At 40.0% G+C, this 12,741-nt stretch overlaps 1 protein-coding gene across 1 annotated transcript; it reads right to left on the bottom strand.

Moving 5' to 3' along the window:
- Positions 1–301: 301 nt before the first annotated feature.
- zpld1a (zona pellucida-like domain containing 1a) lies at positions 302–12,741 on the bottom strand (the record flags this gene model as incomplete). The annotated part of the gene is made up of 10 exons (XM_079171224.1): positions 12,633–12,741; positions 12,059–12,279; positions 11,246–11,427; positions 9,989–10,061; positions 9,375–9,472; positions 3,426–3,506; positions 3,167–3,338; positions 1,887–1,989; positions 881–910; positions 302–477 (listed from the first exon to the last, which is right to left on the bottom strand). Exons 1-10 carry the CDS (start codon positions 12,736–12,738, stop codon positions 302–304), a joined length of 1,242 nt encoding a protein of 413 aa, XP_079027350.1. The 5' UTR covers positions 12,739–12,741.

Here is a 12,741-nt window from a genome sequence, read left to right as displayed (position 1 = left end):
ATTTAAAGCTGTATAGCTGAGGTATTTAATTAATGTGAGTCAAAACTGCATGACAAATAATTACAGGCAGATTGAGGCCTAGCCTGCCATATGGTTGAAACACAATGTATAGAACAACATATAAAAAAGTCCTGCTTTACTTCTACACTAATGCACACTGCACAGACCTACATCAACATTTAACTTGCATTCTCCTGTAAAGATGACAACATGCACCAACATCATGTTACATCATGCTGTTTGCCACTCGCTGAGCATTGTCGGTTGTGGAGGAAAGTCTGCAGGGAGTTGTGCTAGGTGCTCAGTTAAAGGCTGGGTTTCGGACTCCAGACAGGGTGCTGACAGGAGCACTTTTGCCTTTGACAAGAGTGAGGGAGAAGATGAAGAAGCAAACACTCATGACGCCCAGGATGATCACGCCGGAGATGAGCGCGCTTGTCACTGTGTTCATCTGAAACACTGGAGCTTTCAGATGGGCTAGAGCAGCAAAACAACAAAGAGGCAATCAAATCAGTTCTTATTTCTTCCACTTTTCAACACTTGCTCTACTACAACTTAATTGCCAAATCCCACATACACGCTGAGATTTTTCCAGCTCAACTACAGTGGTGTTTGATAGCAGAAAATTATTCAGCAATCCAAAACACCAGAAATCAAACAGGCATCAACATTCAACAATCAGGGGAAAGAAAAATCCATCTTAACAGCAGATATACCAATTTCATGACGTATGATACGATATAATAGTACAGAAGAGTATGTGAGACCTTTTCCTTTTTTGGAGGCTTTTATTATTCTAAATGGCTCACTTCATATCAGTATAAGGCAACACCCCTTTAAAAGTATAATGCAACACAATGCACAGAATGTGAGGACTTACCCAATTGAGAGTTGTTGGTTGGCGTCTCATCTGTGAAAAAAAAGTAAAGGTAATTTAAGGGTAACAGCAACACAGTAATTGTGTGTGGTTCATTTATTGTACAGTACATGAGTCAACAGGATGCCTTCCAGCACTCTCTAACCATCTAGGTCGCCGAGATGAGTTATCACCATCAATCAACCACCTGAGGTTTGATACATTCTTAATATATCCATTCTGAAAATCAATTCAGATATAAATAATACATGGAACTGTTAAAAATCACAGAAAGAGAAGACATTTCTCTAATCTAAATTAATGGCATATCACACACTACAAGCTATTATTAAGATTATCATGCCAGACGAAGCAACTTGCCACCTCCCTTGATCTCTTGGGGAAGTAGATGTAAACAAAACCAACACTGAGGTTGTGTCCAAAATTCCATACTAACATGCTATTTAGTTCGCAAAAAAACCTATGGGAGAACTTTTTAGTATGTCCGAAACCTTCGTATGAAACCAAGAGTAGGCAAACTGCATACTATTTTCAGGGAAATATCATGGTATGCAAACAGTGGACATAATTCAGGTAAGGATAGCCAATTGGTCACGGCATAGGACCCAAACACATAAGGTTACCAGTTTTGGTGGGCATGTACGCCCGGCCAATCCTAGTGTTTGAATGCTGCAGAGGGCTGGTCTTGCCAGGAAGAGCAGCGGGATTCATAACACGTCAGCTGATTCTGGATATTAAAGGGACTGCTCCGAAAAGGCTGCTCACATTACCAAACAATCTGGTACCAACAAAGGTCCTGGATCGTATTTTTCCTCCGATTGTCGAGAGGGGTAAATCGGGGATAAATCGGTCCAGAACTCCTGTAGTCTGAGCCTGGTTTCATGTATTGGGTATAAGTTAGGAAGAAAAGGCTCCTCAGGCAGTAACAGTGCAGTTTGGATTATGTCAGAAAGATAAAGGTGGTTGGCAGGAAAAAGACACTGAGAGAAAGGAATATCAGAAACTCTACCACTCCGAGTGATGATTGGCCCAGCAGTCAGGACAGCATTCCCAGATGCAGCATTTGATTCCTTTCCCTCTATGACATCTCTCTTTTTCCTGCTGCCACAGATCTGTAAAAAATGGCCACAAGAGATATAGTGGTAGAAGTGTTGCACGTGATTTTTTTCTCATCAATTTCTATGATTGAAAAATTAAAGAAGGATGAGGGAATATATGCTGACTGAAAGATAGAACCTGTTACAATATATCATGCAGCTGCTCTGGTTTTACCACTTTTATAAATTACAATTAACCCCCAGCTGCTGTCAATTAGGTCTTGATAAAGCATTGTTTTGAAATGTGAGACGAGAGGAATATAATAATAATAAGTTTTACTTGATACATTGAGGAAGATACATTTTTCTATATGAGCCAAGGAAATAAAGTAAATCAAGGATATCTGACTGTAAATAAATATCCAGAAAGTCAGTAAACACCTCAAGATAATATATAGGTCCTGGCGCTAGGAATCATGTAATCATTACTTGAATGCTTACTTGAAATTCAGATTCTGTTGTGACTAGAAACTCATGGGTAATTGACTTTGTCTGGTTATCAGTGGTGGAACAAGTACTCAGATCCTTTACTTAACCAAAAGTAACATTACAACAATGTATAAAGACTCCATTAAAAGTCCTGCATTCAAATTATTAAATTATAAAAGTATTAGAGCAAAATGTAATTCAAATCGCAAATGCCAAAGTACTCATACAGAATCAGCCAGTGTTATATTGTTATCCTTTAATATCTGATTATTAAGCTACTGATGTAAAAATAATTTAATATAGATGGTTGAGTTGGAGCTGATGTTCACAATTTTGGAAGGTTAATTCATAAACTAAAATATTTAAAGAATATGTTTTGTTTGTAAAATCTTAAGCTGCAACATAATTAGTCATTCTAATTGTCAAAAAAATGTAGCGGAGTAAAAAGTACAATATTTCCCTCTGAAATGTAGTGGCGTTTAAGGTAACAGTAAATGGAAATACTCAAGTCAATTACAAGTACCTCAAAATTGTGCTTCAAAAGTAACTGAGTTAATATAGTTGGTTACTTTCCACCACAGATGATTGATGTGTATAAGTGAATGTTTGACAGCTGTGAAATTCGGAGTCTGGTTGTCACATGCTTCCTCCATAAGATGGAGCTGTAGATGGGTGTAAGAGAGATACTGACAAAATATGTCTGTTATATTTTATCCTAATAGTATGTCATGCTTTGCGTAAAAGTGTCCTTTGTTTGTCTCACTGGCATGAGCATTGGACAGTCATCTGCTCGACACAGTTTGGTGACACAGTGTAGGAAGACCGTGGACATCTTCTGATTCTTGTGCTTTACAAATCGGAATACTTCAAAGGCAAAGCGGCCCATTTGGCTCTTTCCATTTTCAAAGACAGCGGTCTGGGGGTCTTTTTCACAGCTGGTTCAGTGAGGGAAAATCAGAAAAAGTTATTAGAAAGGAGAGAAACAGAAATATAAGAATTGAACAAAACCATAGATCTGTTACCTAAAGAAAAGATCATAGCGGAGGTCATCGTTGGGGTTTCCAGAGGGTGTGGTGTAACAGTAGTCCATTAGAACGTTCCATCTATTTAACATTAAAGATTAGTAAATGCAGAGTTGATGGATTTTAATGAGATTATGTAGATGTAAAGGCTACTCAGACACTTTGATGGCACAATGCTCACCTCGCCTGCTGATGATCTTTGTATTGTTTCAACAGATAGAACTGTCTATTACAACCCTGTCTACTAGAAATGATATCCATATACTACTTATTTGTTTTCCCAATTATGTATTGCATAGAAAAGTAATTGCTGCCATGTTTTTTTTTTTGTAGGAAGCATTACATGTATATATCGTATGCATTCAACAATTTATTAATAAAAACATAAATGAAGGGCTTTAACATGTAGTTTGTCTGGTCGGTAGAATGAGTTGAAAAGAGTTCGTCAAGGAATCTTCCGTGGCGCCCTGGCATGACGAAATGTAACAAAACAGGTCACGGGGACCAGATCAAATGACGGAAAGGTTGGATTGTACTGGTCATGGAATTAGTGGAAGCTCTTCCAAGCTGTCCAGTAAGATGAGAGGGTTGAGGGTGATAGGCGTGATGATGGAGTGAAACGACTTTGTGTCAAGAGGGATTCCGATAAAAATTAAGGGATGTGGATGGGCCCTCTGTCAACAGTGGAACTCCAAGTTCAGAAAAAAATGAAGTCAGGGTGACCAAACCGGAGGGTGTGGTGATGAGGGAGAGCAGATGATGAGAAAATCATCCAAAAGATGGACAAGGAATGGAATTTTATGGTTATTAGACAGGATCCAGCGGAGGGCTTCTGACAGGGTGTCGAAGAGTTTAGGACTGCTTTTGCAGCAGAAGGTGAGCCTAAGAGTGAAGTAATATTTCCCCCCCCCGCCACTGGACGCCAAAGAAACACCAGAAGTCAGGGTGGATAGGGAGAACTTTGAAAGTGCAGGTGAAGACCACTTTCCGGGGACTTTGATGAGGGCGATAGCATTATTAATGGTGGCGTAGTGAAGGGTGAAGTCTTTGCTCGGAATCAATCTGTTTATGCTGGGTATGGTACTGCCGTGGGATGCAGAGAGATCAATAATGATAAGTTTCTTTACAGAGTATTTCCTGGTTGCGATACAGATGAGGCTGGTACCATAGCTAGGGTGAAGTTGGTGGTTGTCCGCTGAGGTGGAAGGAGTTGGGAGGGAGGAAGGGGAATGAATGGGAGGACAGCTTGCTGCATTAAGGGCTGTGGATGAGAGCTGGGTACTGCATCCCAGTGCCTATAGCTCCAGGTTGCATAGATAGCAAGAACTGGTAGAACTGTGAGGTGGAAAAGTCTGGCATCCCGGTGCCAGGGGTTACACCAAGCTGTTGAGGTGGGTGGAAGAGGGGGGGTGCGACACTGTTGCCAGGTTCCCCTGCTCAGGCTGACTGGAGAGGTAGCTGGTGCTGTGTGGCAAGGTAGGCTGATGTCCCGGTGTCAGAAACTGCTGTTGATGGTGTTGGGAATCCTGATGGGAGGATGGGATCCTCGAAATTCCAATGTCTGAAGCGCCGGTAAATGGCTTAAATAACAACTGGATCTTGCTGAAGCCCTTTTTTTGGTTGGCTGAAGGTGGTCTTTGCTTTTGCTGCTGCTGTTTCTGCCGCTTTTGTGACCAGTGATATGGGTGAACTTTCTCTTTAACTGGAGTGCTGATGTCGTGGCATGTTGGTGACGTGTGCGCGATGAAGTCATCCAGAAGAGGAATTGTGTTGACTGAGCAGTAAGCACGGCAGGCAGACATGTGCGTATTGAAAAGTTTTGCTTTGTTGTCCAATCTGTGACAATGAATTCCTTTTTCTTTTAATGTTTTTTGAAGAGTGGCTATGGTCCAATTGAAGATTAAAGAAGGCTGGTTGTCAGGGGAACTCGCTGGAGAGTGGTGATGGCCAGAATAGTTGGTTTGATGGTGGGAAACTGGCATCTTTCTCAGTGGTGATGAAGTCGGGGAACTGCAAGCGGCACTTTAATGTCTTTGAATGGACTTGTCCTTTCTTCATTGATGAGGGACGTGAACTGGGAACTGTATTCGTTTTGAAAGTTGAGGAATGATGAACCAGGCGGGATATGGACCATGGAAGACACTTTGTAAGGGCTTGCTGGACTCGCTTACTTCCCTGGTGAGTTTTGGATGGCGTAAAGAGGTGTCTAGATCACAAAGATGGTGGACGGGTTTTCGGATCTTGTTTGCTGTCGTACCCAGGAGACTTTGGACTTGGTCGTTCTGGTCCAAAAAGATCATCGTTAGAAAGGGATAGCGAGATGGTATCCATAGTGGAAACAAGGTAAGTAGTTGTAGATCGTGAAATGAGATTGTTAGAAGGTTACTTACCTACTAAATGTTTCAATGCATTCCACCAGAACCAAGAGCCCGTCTTGGTTCTGGTGTGGAATTCAAGAGCGGAACGGGAGGAGTGGGCTTCGGTGGGTATTTATGGGAATGCATAAATGTGGACCTGCTCCCAAAATTATACTAGGTCGTTTCCAAAGCCATACGAGATGGTCAGTATGTATGGTGGTCGCACAAACTTTGACAACAGAGACTCCTTTCCTGCTTGAATCATGTTTGTTAGGGTTAAGAAAGATGGTGGTTTTGCATAAATGTTAATTATGCAGGCTGGTTTCAACCAGCATTCTTAGCTGTACCTAAGGACAATAATGCGCTGTAATTCGTAGATATCCCACGAAATTATTTCATATGTTATCCAGGTTATCATGAACAACGAAGTATAAAGACCACTAAAGCACTCACGGGGCGGGTGGGAAGGGAGGTGTATGGGTCCGATAACCAACAACCTTTAGCCAGGGATTTGTCACGTAACTCTCATAATGTAGTTCCGGCACTTTCGTGGTTATTTTAACCCAAACGACATTATTTTTCTAAACATAATTAAGTGGTTTTGTTGCCTAAACCTAAGAAAGTATTTCACGATCTTTTCTTAAACCTGACTAAGTAACTTTGTTTCCTAAACCTAACTAAGTATTTCATGATCTTTTCTTAAACCTTACTAAGTAGTTTTGTTTCTTAAAATAAATTGTTTCCTGTAAAGACGGAAATTGAAAGGTGTTGCTGGCTTTTGCAGGAAACCCCACAAAATATGAGGAATAACGTATCATAATGTTGAATAAAGTACAAAACAGGTCATCAAGTTACTTTAGATTTTTTCAATAAAAGTCCTCATCCACTCAAAAATGTTTTACTTATTGTTCCTTCATTTGGATTTTGACACTAAAAGGCGCTGTTTTCACATCTATCTGCTGAAGGAGGAAAGATGTGCTCATCTTAAATCCCAGTGGTGGGCCATCAGGGCCAGCAAGCCTTCTCTGCTGGCCTAGACAGAATCACAAAGTCATAGCTATTTTATAATTTCATTATTTTTATAAATACACTACATGTATTCTAAATATTTTTTCCCATTAGCTTATTTTCTCATTGCACAGCTACTTTCTTCCTCAGTTGCGCTGCTTCCAGCACAGCTTGTTTTAAGTAGAGCTTTTATCCAATCAGATTTCGCCCCTATGCTGTCTCTAAGTAAAAAAATCTGCCCGGAGGCCTTCAGAATTACAAGTGAATCCATTTGAAGTTTAACTAAATGGGGACGATATTGTTGATTGTCATATTCTTCAATCAATCAGATCTTTAGTTTGACGTGTTGGGCATATTCTTTGACATGTCAGAGCCTTCTAGCTGGCCTACAAGTACATCAGCATTAGTGTGCGGCTTGATTGGTCAGTGGGCCAGCGTGACTGTTGTGAAACTAGCTAGCAGAACTTTGTAGTAGTAAGAGTTAAAGGTTAAAGATATGTAAGACATTTTTACGTGACATTACATGTTTAGCGTTTTGGCATGTTTGGTAGTGACAATCCCAATATCTGCTGCCTCTGTGGAGCGGACATTTACAGCCCTCAAACGCATTGAAACGTATTCAAGAAATACAACTGGTGAGGCTCAACTGTCTTCACTGGAGTCCATGAATCGAGAAGGACCTCTTGCTGGAACTGAACCTCACCGATGTACTGTACAACCGTGGCATTGAACTCTTTGTACTCAAAGAAAGGAGGATGTACTTTGTCTTTAAATAGTGAACAGCAGCTTTTGTTTTTTTACATCTGCAGTAGCGTTACTACTGTGTTAATTTTTCTATCGTGTCGTTTTTATGATATGGTTAATATTGCTCCCTCTGATGTGAATAATATTTGAATGGCCCGTGCCCTTGCTGGCCTGTTGATCGTGTTATTTGGGTTTTATGTTATTCTACCTGCTTTGTTGTCATATAAATATATGTGACTGGTTCTTGTGAGTTTGTTCTTGTCATTGTGTTAATTACATTGATTTTGACTATGCATTGCCCGTTAAGGACAAATCATCCCGTCATGCTGGTGTCATCATGAGGTTATTAGGAGGGGGTTCAACTGTAGTAGGACAGCACTGAAGGCCCAGGTATAAAATACATGGCCCGCCACTCCCAGTTTAAATGATGTAAATATTACCAGGGTTTTTGTGATGTTTGTGTGCCAATGTGCAATTTACACATGTGTAATGTGGAAAATTGAAGCCTCTAGAGCACATACGCTCTGAGTGCACTTTTCATTTAAGTAGCTCTTGTTTCCAGCAGTACAATTTTTTTAAATGAGCAATACTTGCATATTCTTGGATTATTAATTAACAACATTGCATCATTGTATGAATAGAAAACATTATTCGTAATACTTTCATAATGGATTTGCTGTTGCAAATTTATAGTACATTAACATATTTGTAGGAGACAGGGTTGCAAATTGGCATTCCATAGACATAGTTAATGTATTTCTGGTGACAAAGGAAGTACGGATAAGGTGATAAACAATGAGCCATCTCCCCTTAAAATCTGTGAAGGATCCTTGTGTTTACTCCCACCCTTCAGGCAAAGTCACTCTCCCACCTACGACTAGCCCCACAGGCAAGATCGAATGACCACACTACAAAGGCTTCACATGATCAAATCATGTCATGTTCAAAAAGAGTAGATAAGTCTGTCTGACAAAAGCAAATCATAAGTCATTTTTTGAAGCAATAACAAAATGCAAGGGTTTTCCCAGAAGGTGTTGCTGCTGGTCATGAAATCCCTTGAAAATTATCAAATTTAGATCTATTTACATCTGATCTGGTCAGAGAACATCAGGGGATTTGGTCCATTCTCTGGAGAGGTCAGGTATACTCAGCAGAATGTATTTCCAACAACGATTACAAAGATACAGAACCAGCAGTGTGATGTACGATGTGGTTTTCATGCTCTGTCACAATTTGTGAGTCTTAAAGAGTAGAAAAACGTATAAGATCAAAGAGAGGTACAAAGTCAGAGTCAAGACTTTGACATGGTGCATCCCTGCACTGTGTGTATCATCAATGGGAGCAGTAAAACACAAAAGTTCTTCTCAGGTGAACAAATAACACCGTTAAAAGCCTAATGCTTCATCTGTATAATTTATAAAGCAGGCTGATTAAATTTATAAGCTGTTATTTTTCTGAGACATCCTTATAATGAGTCTAAAAAACAAATTAATTAAGAAAACATTTTTTTACTTTTACTGTGATCTGGCATAACTTAAATATAGAAGAGGTCAAAACTTCTTGGAGGAAGGTGGACTTGTGCCATGAATCCCTACTCTGCTTCTATATCACCTAAATATAGGTCAGTGGTGTTTTTCTTCACATTGTGCTGCAGCCAAAGGTGTCACTTTACAGCACTGTGTATTGCTCTCAATGGTCAGTATAGGTAGGGTTGCTTACATTGTGCTTGTACCAATGGCATAAATGGATATGGTAACCTACTAACCTCTCCCTCTAAAAAGATGTCGTTTTGGTATAAAGTGATTTATTCAGATTGAATGGCTGGATGTTGATTGAATACCTCCTATCCAGGTTAGAAGCTTTTACGGCTGCAAACACTCGCGTCTTCAGGGTCAGTCCTGCCATGGGGATGGACAGCTGCTGAATGTATGACGAGTCCTGTACATAAACCACAATAGCATTTCAGCAAGTTTGTCACAATACCCGACTCTTTCCCTTCATCCTGTTGATGATGATTTGTTCAGTTTCACTACACTTCATGAATCTGCATATTTGTTATCTGGTATCCACACAATCCCTTCTATTAATGTTTGGTTCAAACTGACTATATTTAGCGTATGGTGTGACATGAATTGAGGGTAAATTGAGAATAATTTTCTCCAATTACAGGATTAAAGGTAATTTGCTGCCTACTTGGGCAGCATGAAAGTGTTTCTGAACCTTTGGTATCCTACCCATCTCATACATAGATCATCATCCTCAGAAAATACTGAAATTGCAGATTTAAAAGGTGCAGATTCATTTAACATAGCTGCAGAGCTTTGAATGCTCGTTGATGCTTTCTGACTTATTATAGCTTTGGTATATGACTTTGTCTCCAGTGCAGCAGCCTATAAGCCCCCCCTGCTGTGCAGCAAAAAAACAGATATTTCGACTCAACTGATGTGAACTTACATTGTAAAGCAGTAGATTCAGCGTGCTGATGAAAGTACCATTGCTTTCCTTCACTGAGATTGCAGCTGCTGACCTTCAATGAAGATAAAGAAAAGATCAAAGCTCCCAAAAACAATTTGAAAGGTGATTCCAATATTTTAAGTGACATTTGCCTGGCTGGCATGTGCATTTTTTAAAACAGAAAATAATTCTGTAAGCATAGATGGTGCTTTACTTGCTAATATTCACAATATTAATCAAGAAGAACAAACTTGCTGCATCTTGTGTTATGATGTTAGTGCATGTGAGCGTGCCCCACTGGTTTGCTAACGGCCGCCGCTCTGCACTGCTCTCATAGACAGGTACAGCTGATAACACTGTTATCATGATGCGTAGCACCTATCCTCCGATTCTCCCTCAGGTAAACACTGTTAGCTCTGTCAGCATTGTTGCCGTTGTTAGCACTGTTTACTCTGTTAGCACTGTTTGCGCTGTGAGCACTATTAGCTGTGAGCCACTGACTCAGCTGTTGCCATGTTGAGAGCGGTGTGATCTGAATTTCATACTGAGCACATTTAACTTCAGATTAAAAATCTCAATTTTTTTATTTTTTAGCCATGTTGTAAACATTATCCCTCCATGGTAAATCTTGTTTCATCCCCCACTTGATCCAGAAAAGTTTTAGATACAAGAGGTGGACACAACTTAAACACCAAAAATATGATGAGATACAAAACAATAGCCGCAGAACCTTTTTGAAGCTGAGAATGGTCAAGTTTTGTCGACTCTGTCAGAGACATGTTGATCCAGCACCATGTTATTTTTTAGGCTGCATTTTCTGGTGGTGTTGTCTCTGAATGCATCATACTTCTAATACAAATGTTGTGCATCATGGAAAACAAACTCAGAGACAGAAATTCAGTACTAGTGTGTGGACGGTATTAATTATGTATTGCCGGTGGTTCTTTTATTTTGTTCACCCCGTTGGCATAATGACTCAAATTGACATTATTACAAACAACATCCTCAGAAATTAACAGATGTATTAACACCTCTCTGATACACTCAACTAAAACTGAACAGCATAAATTCTAAAAAAAGACTATTTGTATTTAGTTGTCCACCCCCTGTATTTCAGTAGTCAATATGTCCCTCCATGACTTTTTCTTTTCACATTTATTAATTGGTTGAACTTATTTCAATGGATGGCTTACTGACTCTCTGTAGCAACCTACTAGAGCACTTTCAAACCAATGAAAAAGTGGAAGTGAGACTTACGAGGCCAGCTGTGTGTTGTTGACTAGGTATTCCAGTGGGTAACTGCAGCTGAACTTGTACAGCAGACCTGGCAGGTAGCTGATGATGGTGGGGGGATCCGGTGTGTCGATATACCCCGATATGTTTCCAATCTGCACCAGTGACAGGTTACCATAAGCGTTGGGTCCTTGAGCCGTGGAGACCTGAGGCGAACAAAACCAGTGTGAGTGACACTCCTCCTTCTGGCTCTAATCGACCACCATTATCTTACTGTGGGCACACCGGACCGGACCATCAGCCATACTACTGAGCATGCTAAGGCCCCTCACTAATCCCCAACTCAATCCCTTTTCATCCGAGCATAGTCCCTTCAGGAACTGTGCCATTGCATCCAGCTGAACACAGAACACAGAACAGATTCACTTTAAACTTCCTGTTATAAGATTCTTTTTTCACTCATCTGATCTTTTTCTACAATCGGCGGGGAGGCTTTTTGCTGTTTTTAAAATGTTCCAATTCAGTTTGTAATTGTTTAGCCTGTATGATTTAGCATACAAAATGTTACAAAAGTAACTGTCAAGTCATCTAAGAATATGAGTCATTTTCAGTTAAACTGTACATAACCCAGCCTTTACAGTAAACTATATTTTCATTAGCTTTGATATTATTTTCTCAAAGCTATTCATATTATAATATTTCTGACCCATAAAGTATACCCATAACAGTTAAAGCACCAAATCCAACTCCATCATTAACAGCGTCAGTGATGCTGACAGTAATAATGTAAAATCTGCTAAACAAGCAATTCATTATAACCATTCCCACTTTTCTTACCACCAGGGAATTGCCACAGGATTCCAGCGTCGCCAGGCTGATACTAAAGATTACCACAGTGGGAAAAGTGTTGTTATTGATGAAACCACGGCAGTGGGAGTCTCCATGGCGACCATTGAGGGCCAGGTCAGTGTCTGTGTAGCCAGAAAAGAGGACAGGGCAGAAGTTGATCTTGAGGGTGATGGTCTGCACCCCACAGTACACACTTATATCCCTCTCCGCTGCAAGACACACACACAGAGACAGGTGCATACAGGCATTAAAATTAGTCACAAGATATTAGGTTTGATCGTTTGTTATTTATTTATTTAGATAAAAAAATTGAAATGATGATTTAATTATTTATTTATCATGTTTTAGGTAAGAAGAGCACTTCTGGGATGACAGTTCAAAACCATCACTCTAAATTTTGTTCAAACCATAAATCAGGAACTGGTTTGTAAGCAAAAAATGAATTATCTCCTTTTTGGTATATGTAGCCAGTTTGTGGAGAAATGTACTTTAAAGAGACATTCACATGTAGGGCCTAAATTCCGTCGAGTTAGTCTTACAGAAAAAGTGTTGAGTTCCTCACCAGGGAAACGGCTGTGAAAGTTGGCGTCACAGTTGTATCCATTGAATTGCGCTCCAACTGATAATGCCTTACTAAACAGTAAAAGAATCAGAAATATATGTTCCATTTC

The sequence above is a fragment of the Pholis gunnellus genome (genome assembly GCF_910591455.1).
Source record: "Pholis gunnellus genome assembly, chromosome: 13".
Lineage (NCBI taxonomy): Eukaryota > Metazoa > Chordata > Actinopteri > Perciformes > Pholidae > Pholis > Pholis gunnellus.
Note: the sequence above shows the minus strand (reverse complement) of the source record. Positions and strands in the feature narration are given on the sequence as shown.